Raw genomic sequence first — 16,264 nt, 5'->3', positions numbered from 1 at the left:
TCTTACGCATAGCTTCCATGACCTCCTCAACCTCGATATGCCTGCAGTACCCAAAGTCACGGTGGCTCTCGGAATGCTCCAATTCGCCTAGCACAATATCCCTATCCCCTTCTTCATTCAGAAGTTTATGAAAGTAAGTCTGCCATCTCCTCTTAATCAGGGCATCTTCCATCAATACTCTACCATCTTCGTCCTTGATGCATCTCACTTGGTCCAAATCCCGAGCCTTCCTCTCTCTCAACTTGGCCAGCCGGAATAACTTCTTCTCCCCACCTTTTCCCCTAATTCCTCGTACATACGACCATAAGCCGCAGTCTTAGCCTTTGTGACAGCTAGCTTAGCCTCCTTCCTAGCTACCTTATACCTATCCATGCGCACTCGCCTCTCCTCCTCACCTATGCTCCCCACTAACTTCATGTACGCCGCCTTCTTTGCTTCCACTTTACCTTGGACTACTTCATTCCACCACCAGTCTCCTTTGTTCCTACCAGAGACGCCCGTCGAGACCCCTAACACCTCTCTCGCAGCCTCTCTAATACAGTCTACTGTCGTTGACCACATAGTGCTCGCGTCACCACTGCTCCTCCAAGCTCCCATAACCGACAACCGCCCCTCCAACGCTTGGGCTTTATCCTTAGTTAAGGCTCCCCACCTGATTCTTGGTCTTCCTCGAGTAGACCTTTTCCTCGTCTTTAACATAATACCAACGTCCATCACCAAGAGCCTATACTGCGTCGTGAGTATCTTACCCGGAATCACCTTGCAATCCTTACACAACCCTCTGTCACACCTCCTGAGGAGGAGATAGTCAATTTGGGTCTTCGCCACCATATTTTGAAAAGTAACCAAATGCCCATCCCTCTTCTGAAAGCTAGAGTTCGCAATCACCAACCCAAAAGCCTTAGCGAAGTCCAACAACGATGTACCTCCTCCGTTCCTCTCCCCAAAACCAAAGCCTCCATGCACCTCGCCATAACCACCTGCGGTCGACCCAATATGCCCATTGAAATCTCCTCCTATGAATAACTTCTCAGCAGGCGGAACCAGGCGCACAATCTTATCTAACCCTTCCCAGAAGCGCCGTTTAACCTCCTCATCTAGGCCCACATGCGGCACATAGACGCTAACGATGTTTAGGGTGCACTCTCCAACCACCAACTTAATAGTCATCAATCTATCATTCACTCGTCTAACCTCAACCACAGACTCTCTAAGTTCCCTATCCACCAAGATGCCCACTCCATTCTTACCTTTCTGGACTTCTGAGTACCAAAGTTTATACCCGTCCACGTCCCTCGCCCTCGACCCTACCCACCTTGTCTCCTGGACACACGCTATATTGACCCTCCTCTTCTGGAGGATCTTCACCAACTCTATAGATTTACACGTCAATGTACCTACATTCCATGACCCAATTCTCAACCTACAAACACCCTTGTTCCCTTTACCACTCTTGCCTCCCGCCTCACCCCCTAAACCCTGCCCTACCTCCCGTCCCACCCCCCGTTCCCCCCGAGGACATGACCTCACTCGACCATCCCAAACCACAGCCACTCTACCTATGGCAGAGTAAAGGGAATCACTATCACACAAGGCAACAGACCAAACCAGAAGAATACAAGTTGCAACAACAGGCACACTAATACGGTAAATAAACTAGTACGAGGTAAGATGTCAGCAATTTAACTTACACAACAAAGGGAAACTGGAAAACGGGAGGTCCCAACTCCCGCGAGCAGAAAAATACAATAAAAATACCGATGCCACGAGTACCAGATATAGAACGAAAGAACCTGGAGCAAGTTTTCCTGAAGCTTGTCGGATCTGCTCAAGAGCACTGGCAAGTCCTTCTGTGTCCCGCCGGAAAGCTGTTCGGAAGTCGCCAGAATTTATGAAACTTGCCGGCAATTGTAATAATAGAGAAATATACAAATCGGAGCTGACGGAGGTTTCCGGCGAGGAAAGGTCGTCGGAGGTGTATTCCGGCAATAACAGCGGTAATGTGCGACCGACGACGAGTGAAACAGTTTCGCCGTTGACAGTATCCGCTTCGTTCAAGGAAGGGAAGACTTACCGAAGAAGAACGTCGATGAGGCCAAGATGATTCTCTGTCAATATATATGTTTTTCAAATCGCTCCAAATTTAATTAGATAGAGAAGTTAGTGCATTAAAATAAATCGTAGTTACGTACAATCTAATTGAAATAATAAGTAAAAGTGTATCAATGTATACAATCCTTAAACAAATTCTGGAACACCCCCAAAACCCGGTGTCACAAGTGCATGAGCATCTACTAGAAGGTACAATAATATTACAATATCTGTCTGGAATACAAGTTAGACAGGAAAATGTAAATAACTCTGATGGAGATTCCATATGCTATGGATCGTAACATGGGATGCAGCTCACCATAAAGTCCATGCAATAGTTGTACCATTGCGCCAAAAGATCACCAGAAATATATATACCTGCACAATAAGTGCAGAAGTGTAGCATCAGTACGTAAAGCAACGCGTACCCAGAAAGTATCTAGTCTAACCCCGAAAAAGTAGTGACGAGGGGTCGACATCGACACTTACTAGTGGTCCGATATATCAAGTACAGTAGAAAGTAAACAAGTATGAGACATGATAAATAAACAATGTAAACAAATATAGGTACGTGGTACGATCCTCCTCTAAATAGTAAACACAAGCTCTCAATTATCGGTTACCTCCTCAACCGGGGTATATATATAAAATAGTCCCTGCCAGATAGGTCGTCGCAATCCAAATCAGGAAAAACTCACGGATACACTGGCTTCTTCTCAAATATTACGCACGATTTTGCCGAGGCGAACGGCCCGATCCAATAAGAGTGTTTCATGAAGTTGTCGAAGCGTACGGCCCGATGCCATAAGAATATGATACTGATATTGCCGAGGCGAATGGTTCGATCCCATAAGAATATGATACTACCGAGGCGAACGGCCCGATCCCATAAGAGTGTGTTACAATACCTTGCCGAGGCAAACGACCCGATCCTATAAGAGTGTGGTACATAATCTTGCCAAGGCGAACGGTCCGATCCCATTAGAATAAGAAGCTTTAACGGGTCCTTTACCCCACTCACGAATATACGTGTGAGATATGAAATTTAAAAAAGCTTTTCGATGAAAACGCATAATTCGAGAGAAATTCGTAAGGGAAGCACAATTATTCTGCGGCTAATCAAGTAGCTCGTCAAATCTCTACAATAGCGAGTCTATCACTCTACGCAATCCTAGTCTCAGGTCGTAACGCGAAATCAAGTAACTAAGCAGGTAGGAGTAACTCAACTAGTACAAATAAAGCATGGCGTGAATCCTAGTCTACTCGAACATAAACAGGAATTCTAGTATTCGCACAGACACTCGTCACCTCATACGTGCGCAGCTCCTACAACATGTAGCATGTAACAAAAATAACACCTATGGGGTAATTACCCCCTCATAGGGTTAGACATGAGACTTATCTTACTCCGAACTTCCATAACCAGCTCCAACATCTCTCTAACACCTAGATCTGATGTCCATCAATTCAAAATAAGTTAAATAATATGCAAATCAATAAAAATATACCCCAATGCATACAATTTAACAATTTATAATGATTCCCTACTCCGTTCGAAAAGTCAACAAAGTCTACCATCGGGCCCACATGCCCGGATTTTGAAATGTTTTGAAGATAAACATTACCCATAATATTACGAACTCAATTATAAAATTTATTCCTAATTTCACTTTCAAAATCGTGGTCAAAATCCAAAATTATCAATTCTTGGTTTTCTTTAAAATCCCACAAATTTCCACAAATTTTCATGTTAAATCCTTGAAATTAACTTACAATACGTGGAAAATACTTACCTTGCAATAGATGATGAGAATCCCCTCTTGAAGAGCTCCAACAATCGCCCAAACCAAATAAAAATATGGGAGCAATAGGCTAAGTCTCGAATTAAAAGCACCCCACTGCCCAGCGACTTTCGCATCTGCGGTCAAATAGCCGCTTTTGTGGCTCCGCACCTGCGGAAAATCCATCGCAGGTGCGGCTACAGCTCAAGCCAGCAGCCTCTGCTGGCCCAAAAAGAGCATTTGTACTTTCGCTTCTGCGGACAACAAGCGCTTCTGTGCTCACGCACCTACGTGACCAAGTTCGCTTCTGCGGCCCCAGGCCTTCTTGGCTTATTCCGCTTCTGCGATCTCTACTCCGCATCTACGACCTCGCAGGTGCAGAATATTCCTCGCACCTGTGCTCCCAGGTCCCCTCCATGAATTCCACACCTACGTGATCGCACCTGAGGCCACTCCTTTCGCAGGTGCGAGGACACCAGACTTCAGCAACAACAACACTTCCTCAAATCCAAATTTCAATGTGTTTCAAACCCGAGACCCACGGGACCCCATCCAAACATACCAACACATCCCAAAATACAATACGGACTTAGTCAAAGCGTCGAATTACGTCAAACAATATCAAAATTACAAATCGACAATCGAAATCTTTCTTTAAACTTTCAAACATTTAAACTTTGACGAACGCGTCCGAATTACACTTAAACAATTCGGAATGATGCCAATCTTTACGCACAAGTCATAAATCACAATACGAACCGATTCCAAGGCTCGGAACCTCAAACGAACATTAATAACACCAAAGTCCACTTCAAATCAAACTAAGAAATTCTTAAACTTTTAAAATGACAACTTTCCATAATAAGCGCCGAAATGCTCCCGGACCACCCGAACCCACGCCAAAGTCCGAAATCATCATACGAACCTATTGGAACCTTCAAATCCCTATTCCGAGGTCGTTTACTAAAAAGTCAAACCTTAGTCAACTCTTCCAACTTAAAGCATCTGAAATGAGAATTTTCTATCTGAATCAACTTTGAATTTTCCGAAATTATATTCTGACCACACGTACAAGTCATGATACATGAAGTGAATCTACTCAAGGCCTCAAACCGTCGAACGACGCGCTAGAGCTTAAAACGATCGGTCGGGTCGTTACAGTTGGCATGGGAGTGAATGGTTAGGGTTTGGAGGGGTCTGGTAGGTTAAAAGTGAGAGAGTGGGTGTAGGCCGTTGGATTATTAGATTGATGGCTCAGAATTTTAGTCTAAAGAAATAATAGGAAAATGATATTTGGAGATAAAACGAGGGTCGTTTGATTGTTTTGATCCAACGGTTGAGATTAATAGAGATTGAATTAAAATTATAAAGGAAAAACCTGACTAATCTGGACCGTTGATAAGTATGATCAACGGTCCATATGGAGTGTGTTTGTTTTGTGAGGGTTTTGGGATAGTGATATGTCAGGAGGGGATTGGTGGAGAGGGTGTGGCATGGATTGCAAAATGGAAATGGGTGGCTTGGGCTTGGACGGGTCAGGTACATTTTGGGCTAATATTTGGGCCTAATTGATTGGGTATTGGAAGAATGAACTGAAATTGAAATTAATTTCATAGCCACTTTAATCAAAATCCACTAATTACAAATGTAGCCCGTTTTAAATCTAAACCCTTTTTGTAATCAAATTAATTAAACTTCTTTAATCCCAATAAAATATAATAAAGTGTAATTAACGAATATATTATTAACCAATTGTTATAAGCTAATTTTATTTTGTTAAAATAGTTAAAAATACTTTTATATATTAAAATTATAAAATCAATTTGTGGTATAATTATTTTAACTAATTAAAATAATAAAGGTGGTATTTTGTAATTATTTAAGATCAAATTATTATTATACAATTATAGACATATAATTAATATCAATAACTATTATCACTACTATATTTACTTATTATACATTATTTATATTTCCAGAAAAATAGATAATTTGAATAATAATTTTAAAACACCTTATAATATTATTGTTGATCAATAAGCGTACAAATTTAATTAGAAAAAGAGAGGGCTAAAATTGATCGTCAACATAACTAATGGGTTTAACTTTTACATTTGCAAAGACTTTGGGGATTCCTCAAGTTTGGGAGTCTAGGAATTCTCCCAAAAGTGATCATATTCAAGAAACCATGGATAGTATGGATATTCATATTATTCGCGGGTTAATTTAGTTTTATCCGTATTAAATATGGATCAGGTCAAATATTTTATTCATTTTTTGCATTATCCATTTTCGACTCGCTCATATCCGACTCAACCCGCTCATTTGCCACTTCTATTAGAGAAATATATCTATCTATATCTATACTATATTAAAGCACGAAGGCCTTTAGCAAAATATTGTTCGTCTTTTTTACCCTTATAAAATAGAATTTTTACTAGACAAGATAGTCATTTAATTATTTCTCTAATATTTAGTACTTTGAAATCAACTAGAACTTTAATTTTTAAAATTTTCCTTATTTGAATGATTACACAGGAAATCCTAATATGTAGGACATCAAAATGAATTAAGTTTACCTTATACCATTCAAACAATTTATTTATAATCCCCCCCCCCCCCCCCCCCACACACACACATTCTACGTATATAGACATTAAGAATGTGCATTTGATAAGGATTTTAACGTTAGTCTAATATTTATGTATCTCCTTTATCTAATTATTTTATATTTTTGGATAGAAATTTTGTTCACGATATTTAATTATTTATTTAATATTAAAAAATTTAAATCATTTACTTATTTGAAGTTTGTACTATAATTATAATACCTTCCATGTTAATTTTTAAATTTTTAAAAATTTAAAATCATTTAAAATTTTATTTATTAACCTTTTATATAATATAAGAAGCTACAATCAATAATTATTTGACTTGCAAATGTCATCTATTATAAATGTATACAATTTACTCAATAATTGTTAAACAACGTACAATCAATAATTATTTTTCTATTAATGTATGAAAACTTGAAACAATAAAGATGAAATAATAGAAGATAAAATATATTCTAAATGAGTTATTGTTAATTATTTTTTCTTTTTACAAATATTCTAACAAATGACTGCTCCCTATATTTTTTATATAGTAGTTTATTATTGTAAAATAGTGACTCAACATTACTCATTTTTAACGAGTATATTTCCACTTATTAATTTTTCCATAGGGGCTAGAGGATAATCTATTGTGATAAAAGTAATTATTGTACTTGTTTGTTTGATATTAAGGCATAAAAATAACAATAATTTTCATAAGATATTCTTACAAAACTCTAAGGACTTTCACTGGGTTGGATTTGGGACCAAGATATATATTTTTAGAAAGTTATACATTTTATTTTTATTACAACTCAAAGACATTATTTAATAATATTTATGTGATTTTTAAAAATTATTTACTTATTGACATGAGAAACACACGCAAAGCGTGTACCCTAAGACTAGTTTTAGGGTATGCACATTGCGCGTATCTCTATCTCAATGAATATAGAACTTTAAAAATTAAATAAATATTATATTAATTTTTTTACTTGAGTTATAAAATAAATATTAACAAAAGTGTAATTCAAAAAATGATGATTGTTGATCCAATTTAGCTAACTCAACAAAATAAGAAATTCCTCCTTGTAAGTCCTTAATCATCTCATTCAAAAAAACTGATAAAAGACGGTCATTTTTTCTCACGACCAAAACACAATTGTTCTATTTCCTAAATTAATAAGAAGTACAATAGAAATTAGTTTCAACAGATTAGAAATGAATATTGTTATTGCAAATGTATTAGATTCAGCTGTTATACTTTGTTTAATATATTCGTTCTTCATTTTAATTGAAGTCTTCTTTCTTTATCCAAGCACATAACTATGCATCTGAATATTTCTTTTTATGGAAGTAAGAGGCTAAGATTGTAATGAAATACTTATTATTAATAGATTCTAAATATATTTTTATATATATTAGTTTATTATTATAAATTATTGACTCAACATTAGTCATTTTTAAAGCTTATATTTCCACTTATTAATTTTCTTCATATGATCTACACGACAATCTCATCGTGATAAAAATAATTCTTTTACTTATTTGTGTCAAGCTCATTAGGAGCTCGAATTTTGCTGAAGAAAGTTCTAGAAGAATATGGAAGAGAAGAGAGAGCATCTGAAGATATCTTCTGTATTGAGAAAAATGAATAATCGTGTGTTCTAAATCTGCCTATTGTGTTTGTATATAGAGTCAAATGGGTCGGGTCTCAACCCAAAACAAATGGACTGAAAACTATACAAAAAAGAAGCCTAATTACATATAAATACAATTGGGCCTTATACATGTGGGCCTGCCTGATCTAATACTTTGCTGATGTATTATCCACTCCCTCCTCCCCCCCTCCCCCAAAAGAAACCCCTTATGGGCTATACCAGTCAAAGGCTTGGTCATAATGTCTGCTAATTGGTTGGTGCTGCTAACAGGATGCAAATCAATTAAACCTTCAGATAACTTGGCCCGCACAAAACGACAATCAACCTCGATGTGTTTGGTGCGCTCATGAAAAATGGTATTGCAGGCAATGTACAAAGCAGAATGATTGTCGCAAAATATAGGCACAAGAGCAACATCTTCAACACCCAAATCAGCTAACAAACGAATCAACCAAGTAAGTTCAGCTACCAACTTACTTAAAGCACGATTGTCACAACCCAAAATTCACTTAGTCGTGATGGTACCTAACCCAACCCGTCAGGTAAGCCAATTAACAACTATTTAAATTAATAAGATTTTTCAAGAATGAAATGATAATAAAACTACAAATCATTAGCATCTAAGATTTAGAATTTACAAAACTGGTGTGAAATAAAAATACGTCATCTGTCTGAAATATACATGAACAGATTAAAAATTCTAAAGCTACCATGAATAAGAGGCAGCAATGACTGGAACGCATGTACATCTTTAGATCTAGATCTCGCAGTACGCAGCAACATCATCATTAGAAATCTGCACGCAAGGTGCAGAAGTGTAGTATGAGTATAACCGACCTCATGTACTCAATAAGTAACAAACCTAACCTTAGGTTGAAAGTAGTGACGAGCTTGTACCAAGGTCAGAATCCACACCAATAACCAATAACACCTCATAACAATATAATTTAAAGCAGCATTAGTAATAACTCAATAATAACATGCTCAGCTCATATACAGTTCTGGAAAATAAACATTTCCTTTTCAAGTATAACAGTAAAACTCAAATATTTTGCCGAAAGTCACCAAAAATAAGAGTTAGTCTGAAATCTGTGATTTTTCTCAAAAAACTTGAACGGCGGGTAAGAAGTCTCATTATCAGATGGCATGAGAAAAAATATTTCTCTATGCCTACATATCAAATATGCATGTCTAATGCTATGCAACACAATGATGAACTCATGTAACTCATGTACTCACACTCTCAGAGTACTCAATCTCACTATCTCGCATTTCCACTTCAGTCACTCAGTACTGTATATGGCCAATCCAGCCCAGGGAAGATCCATCCCAATATATATACATAATAACTCACATTCAGTCACTCAGTATTCGCGCTCGGCACTCACATTCGCACTCAATAGGTACCTGCACTCATTGAGGGTGTGTGCAGACTCTGGAGGGGTTCCTTCAGCCCAAGCGCTATAAACTACACGGACAACTCACGTGCTGCACGGACAACTCACGTGCTATAGTATAAATATCTGAATCCTCACGGACAACTCACATTCCATGGTATAAATATCTGAATCCGCACGGACAACTCACATGCTGCACAGACAACTCACGTGCCATAGTATCCATAACCTCACAATCAGGCCCTCGGCCTCACGCAGTCATCAATCTCTCCAGTCTCTAGGACCCACAATGCCATGAAACTAGCCAAAAAATGATGATATGATGTGTTAATATATAGAAACAGAGGCTGAGATATGATATAAAATGAATGAATATGACTGAGTATGAAATTATAATTTAAACAAATAATTCAACAACAATACGACCTCTGTGGATCTCAATAATACCGGCATATAGTCTCAGCATGATTTTTAGCTCAATTTCTCTAACACATAAAAGTACATGGAAAATGTCAAGATTATTTGACTACACAATTTCACGGAATCAATTACGTCACATTTTCTACGGTGCACGCTCACACGCATGTCACCTAGCATGTGCGTCACCTCGAAACAAATCACATAACACGTATATCCAGAGTTCATACCCTCAGCTCCAAGTTTAGAAATGTTACTTACCTCAAACTGTGTAATTTTTTATTCCAATAGGCCTTTGACTCGCGAATTGGCCTCCGAAGGTCTCGTATCTAATCACAATAATTCGATACAATCAACACGAGGTGTAAGAATTAATTCCATATGAAAATGCTAAATTTTCCAATAAAATCCAAAATTCAACTCAAAAATCAATAGCGGGGCCCGCGTCTTGGAACCTAACGAAACTCACAAAATTCGATAACCCATTCAATTACGAGTCCAGTCATACTAATTTTATTCAAATCCGACTCTGAATCAGTGTTCAAAGCTCGAAAATTTATTTTATGGAATTGTAAAATATTTCTCCAATTTGTCTTGAAAAATCAATAATCTAACGCCGAAAACGAAGATTAATTCATGAAATATAATCACAAGGGAGTCAAGAACACTTACCTCAAGTTGTGTGGTAAAATTTACCTCTGAAAATCGCCCAAACCGAGATCCCCAACTCTGTTTATGTCAAAAATGGCGAAATTCCCCGTTTATAGGGATTAATGTTTGAGCTCCACAGGTAGCAAGGGGCGCTACATGTGACCCAGTTTCCAGAACCTAAAAAATTCCAGCGCCAGGGCTAGCGCCCCGCGCTACCTTGGGCGCTGGCGATGGGAAATCTTTTCTATTTCGCCCGAAAATGAGCATAACCCTCTCACACGATGTCCGAATTCGACAATTTTTTTTTGCTATGGATCCGTAATTTCAATACGGATCTAATGCTTCAATCACCACTGAATTTGGATCTTATTTTCTTAATTTAATACCACTTATGCTTGAATAAACGACGTCGAAAAATTCTAGAAATATCCAAATTAAATTCTGTTAACCATCTGAAATCCATCCGAGGCCCTCAGGACCTCAACCAAACAAGTCCTAAAATATCATACGAACTTAGTCGATGCCTCAAATTACATCAAATAACACTAAAATATAAATCACACCCCAATTCAAGCTTAATAAAAATTAACGAATTCCAAATTCTACATTCGATGCCGAAACCTATCAAATCAAGTCCGGCTGACTTCAAATTTTGCACGCAAGTCATAAATGACATAACAGACCTATTCAAATTTCCAGAATCAAATTCTAACCCCGATATCAAAAAGTCAACTCCCGATCAAACTTTCAAACCTTCAAATTTTCAACTTTCGCCAATTAGCACTGAATCCTTCTAGAAATATCCAAATACAAATCTGGGCATACACCCAAGTCCAAAATCACCATCCGGACCTAACAGAACCATCAAAACTCTATTCCGGGGTTAAATTCACCAAAAATCAAACTTGATCAATTCCTCCAACTTAAAGCTTAAACCATGAATTCATTCTTCCAAATCGATTCCGAATAACCTGAAAACCAAAACCGATGATTCGCATAAGTCATAATACCTCATACAGAGCTATTATGCCCCCAAACCTCCGAGCGAAGTACAAATGCTCGAAACGACCGGTCAGGTCGTTACATCCTCCCCCACTTACCATGCACATACCCGGGGGTGATCCCACATCACCCTTTTCCATATAGGCCCGACAACACAACATACTGAAGATCATTATTTCAACCTTAGTTAACCCACAAAATCCACTTTGCAACATCTGAAATTTCTTATAAGATCTGAATCTCGCACCTACACACTGTATAAGTGTGAATAAGCTGTATCGAGCCATAACCATAACCCAAGATGTAATCACATGATGTACCACATCTCCTTCTTATCTTTACCTTAGGACATTTGGTTGTTTGTGCTATGCATCTACACCTCCTACACACAGGGATAAGTTTAGCAGCAGGTCTATCCCATCAATTTTCATGGGGTACCCCTTTGGGAAAAAGGGTTACAAATTTCTGCGGTATATTGTGCTATTTACTTCTCCATGGTTATGGTCATGCACCTTGGGTACTTGATGTCAAATTGCGCGCGATTGTTGATTTTGAGCATGGTAGTTGGAGGTATTTCATAGGGACCGGTATTTGGATGGGGTCACGCATTGCAGCTGGGATACGTCGGGATATGATCCTTTGTTTTAGATTCGTGCGTTTTGGTTCTACTATGTATGATGGGTTTGTAGCATTGCGGTTTTGGTGGTACTTCTTGAAGTTGCGGTATAGTTCTCTTGTTTGAGTCATTTTACATTTTTGGGTACATTTGAATTGTTGCTTATGGGTGCACAGATTGCACGATTTGTGACTTTAGGTTGTAATGGTGTGTCCTGCCACTAGGATGATTGTGTTTGATGAGATCGGGTCATTGGACCTATAATAGGTACTATCAGACTTTATTACGGTATGTTTGGAAGAATAATATCGGAAGTTGGCTTAGAAATTGGCTATAGTTCTTGTCGAAGGAGAGGGGGGCTCCATGACTTGTTGATCTGATAAGTGATTATTAGTTTTTGTGTGTTTCTTTCATCGTTGGCAGTGTACGAAGGTTTTAGAATGAGGTTTTGTTTGATATGAGGTTCATTTCCGGCATTGGGTAGCGCTCTAGATGTTTCAAGAAGATATCTGTATTTTTTTTCTACCACCCCATTTTGTTGGGGTATATGGATCAGAGGTATGATAGACAATGCCTTGTTCTACAAAGAAAGAAGAAGCAGAAAACCTGGACCCTAATTCCAAGGCATTATCAGATCTTATAGTTTAAACTCTAGTATTAAATTGAGTTTGGACCATAGAAATAAAGGCTTTAAGTATGGGAAATGTATTTGATTTGGTCTTTAACAAGTGTGTCCAAGTTGTTCTTGTAAAATCATCTACTATGGTGAGAAAATATTTGCATTCATCATGTGTAGGGACATGATATGGCCCCTAGGTGTCAATGCGTATTAGTTGAAAAGGGGAGTTTGTGTGAATTTCACTGTCTGTGAATGGTAGCCTGATTTGTCTTGCCATTGGACAGATATTACAAATAAAATCTTATTTACTAGAAAGTCCAGAAGCAATAGAAGAAATAGATTTCAAATGAGTAAGTGGAATGTGTCCCAATCTACTATGCCAAATAGTGTTCACTTTATTCAAATGACTGGTATTTACAAAGGGAACAGTAAAATGAGAAGCAACAGAACACTCTACATCATGTCCATTAGAAACAGGAAAGACAGAACTATTAGAACAATTAAAAACGGATGAATTAGTGGTAGTTGTAAGTGAAGTAGATGACACAGATGAAGGCAGGTAGAGAATATAAAGTCCATGTTGTGTTTTACCAAATTCCAGAGGCCTCTTCATGGAAAGGCCTTGTAATATGAAACAGAAATAAGAACTGAAAATTAGTAAATACTTTAATTGTGATACTAATTTATGCATAGAGATTAAGTTGAATTGAAAACTAGGAACTAAGAGGACATGTTTTAGAATAGTATCACTGGATAAAGTTAACTCCCCAACACAAGTTACTTTAACTTTATATCCATTGGGTAGAGTCACCAAGTAAGGAATAGGTAGCATTTTGAAGTAGGTTATTGTGAGAGGTCATATTGGTCAGTAACCCAGAGACCAAAATCCAAGAGGTTTCACTAACCTTACACAACATACAATTGCTAATTGAACACTCAAGTCTATTACTGGAAAAGCAGCTAAGAATACATACAAAATTTGCAGAAGCACTAAGAGTGGGAGCCAAAGAGGATCCCTGATCCGACATGTGATACTGCAAGAGAGAGACACAGATGATTACATTGCTCCTGTGTCAAACCTGGAATGACAGAGTTGACTGTTGAAGCATTAGGAACTGATGGATCAGGTTGATTGGCCTGCTTAGGATCAGGTTAATTGAATTGCTTGGAGGTGTCTAATTCAGTATATACATTTGCAGCAACTCTTCTAGTCTTGGTGAACTTAAAATTGGCAGGAAACACATGCTTTCTATAGCATGTCTCTACTGTATGTCCAGGTTTATGGCAATAACTGCACAACACACTATTTCTTCTGGGATCAAAAGTAGTCCTGGGAGGAAATTTTTGAGACCTTGATGAAGAACTTGGTGATTATGAGTACAACTGTTGAGAACCCGCTGAGAATAATGCTGACTCTGAAGAAAATTGGGGAATGGTAGGTTGAATTTCCCTTTGGCGTTCATCATTTACCAACAAGGAATAAGCTTTATTTATGGAAGGGAAAAGACTCATCATGAGTAGGTTGCTTCTAGCATTCACATAACTCTCATTTAATCCCATGAGGAAATGATACATCCTCTGATCATTTTTGAGTTTCTGGATATCCTTCTTACTACCACCATAAGTACAATGGCTCTCAGAGTGAACTGCCAAGGTACTGAGCTCATCCCAAATACTTTTCATTTTGGCATAGTAATCAGGAATACTCATGGAACCCTGAGAAATATAAGCAAGTTCTTTCTTAACCTGATATACTCTAATTCCACTAGGTTGCCCATACCTATCTTCCAATTCCATCCCCACATCTTTGGCAAGCTGACAGTATAGAACACTTTTGCGAATTACGGGCAAAAGAAGACTATGAATCTACCAAAATTACAATGTTGTTACACCTATCCCACTGATTATAGATAGGTGAATTCAATGGTGGCCTTTGACAGTCAGGTTGAATGAAATATAACTTGTTTTTAATAGAAAAGGCAATAAGCATGCTTCTTCTCCAATCGCTATATCCTGTTCCATCGAAAACAGTCCCCACTAGAGAAAGTCCCAAATTATCTGATGGATGAATATAAAGCGGATAATTGTGGTCAATCAACTCATCAGATAAAATATCATGATCAGAAGGAGTAGAAAGACTAGCAAGTGACTTATCCGAAGAATTTTGATCCATCACAGAAATGAAATTAGGGCTTGCACACAAAATTAAGGTTCTTCCTTAACTATCAGCTCTAATACACAAATCCCTCATAACTGTTACGAAAAATCCGAAATACAATGTAAATGCACAAAAAGGAAGAGAAATCACCATTGAAAACATGATGCTCCGGCGATATGACGAGAAATCGAGAAACTGTCGCCACCGAAGGATGAAAATGAACAAAGCTAACATGAAATTGAAGAATGCTCTCTCATCTATCCGGATACGAAGCGCTCTGATACCATGTCAAACTCATTAGGAGCTCGAATTTTGCACAAGAAAGTTCTAGAAGAACATGGAATAGAAGAGAGAGCATCTGAAGATATCTTCTGTAATGAGAAAAATGAATAATCGTGTGTTCTAAATCTACTTATTGTGTTTGTATACATAGTCAAATGGGTCGGGTCTCAACCCAAAATAAATGGACTGAAAACTATACAAAAAGAAGTTTAATTACATATAAATATAATTGGGCCTTATACATGTGGGTCTGCCTGATCTAATACTTTGTTGATGTATTAACCAACAATTTATTCGATATTAAGGCATAAAAATAACAGTAATTTTTATAAGATATATATATATATATATATATATATATATATATATATGTAATTTTTTAAAAATTATTTATTAGTTATTGATATAGAAAACACGCGCAAAGTGCGTACCCTTAGATTAGTAGTTGAAAATGATGGAGAGTGGATATATGAATAGCTTTGGACAATACAGTTCTTGAGAATAAACTTTTACATGACAGATCTTATGAAAGTGACCTTGAAGAGTGCAACGAATCACATTGCTAATCTTATTGGTTTTTTTGGAGCTACGATTTTGAGAACTAAAATAAATTTTTGTTTCAGTTGACATGTTCAGTTGAGTGACAACTGTACAATCGAATCTCTCTATAATAGCACCGCCATATAATAGTTATTTACTATAAAAATCAAATTTTTTATGGAATCAATTTTAATGTTATGTTATAATATATGTTTTATATAACATCACTTCACTATAACATGTAAAAAGATTCGGAACAAATGAGACTGTAATGGAGAGGTTTGACTAGATTAGCTTCTTGCGGTTTACTTTACATTTTTAAAAAATTGAAAAAAATGATAAAAAACCGAAATCGGCGTAATTAGTTTAATTTGATATAAATAATTAAAAATCCAATATAATTGATTTGAATTTTTTTAAAGTAAAAATCGATCTAAGCCCCAAGTCATATGAGG

General features: G+C 37.2%; 1 protein-coding gene across 1 annotated transcript; it reads right to left on the bottom strand.

Moving 5' to 3' along the window:
- Positions 1–2,238: 2,238 nt before the first annotated feature.
- LOC138894138 (uncharacterized) lies at positions 2,239–15,002 on the bottom strand. Its single transcript, XM_070178818.1, has 8 exons — positions 14,709–15,002; positions 14,211–14,644; positions 14,021–14,120; positions 13,749–13,863; positions 13,139–13,450; positions 8,347–8,562; positions 2,411–2,469; positions 2,239–2,325 (listed from the first exon to the last, which is right to left on the bottom strand). Exons 1-8 carry the CDS (start codon positions 15,000–15,002, stop codon positions 2,239–2,241), a joined length of 1,617 nt encoding a protein of 538 aa, XP_070034919.1.
- Between the last annotated feature and the right edge of the window lie 1,262 nt (positions 15,003–16,264).

This window comes from Nicotiana tomentosiformis, chromosome 6 (assembly GCF_000390325.3).
Source record: "Nicotiana tomentosiformis chromosome 6, ASM39032v3, whole genome shotgun sequence".
Taxonomy (NCBI): Eukaryota; Viridiplantae; Streptophyta; class Magnoliopsida; order Solanales; family Solanaceae; genus Nicotiana; species Nicotiana tomentosiformis.
This window is presented reverse-complemented; position numbering and strand designations above follow the sequence as displayed.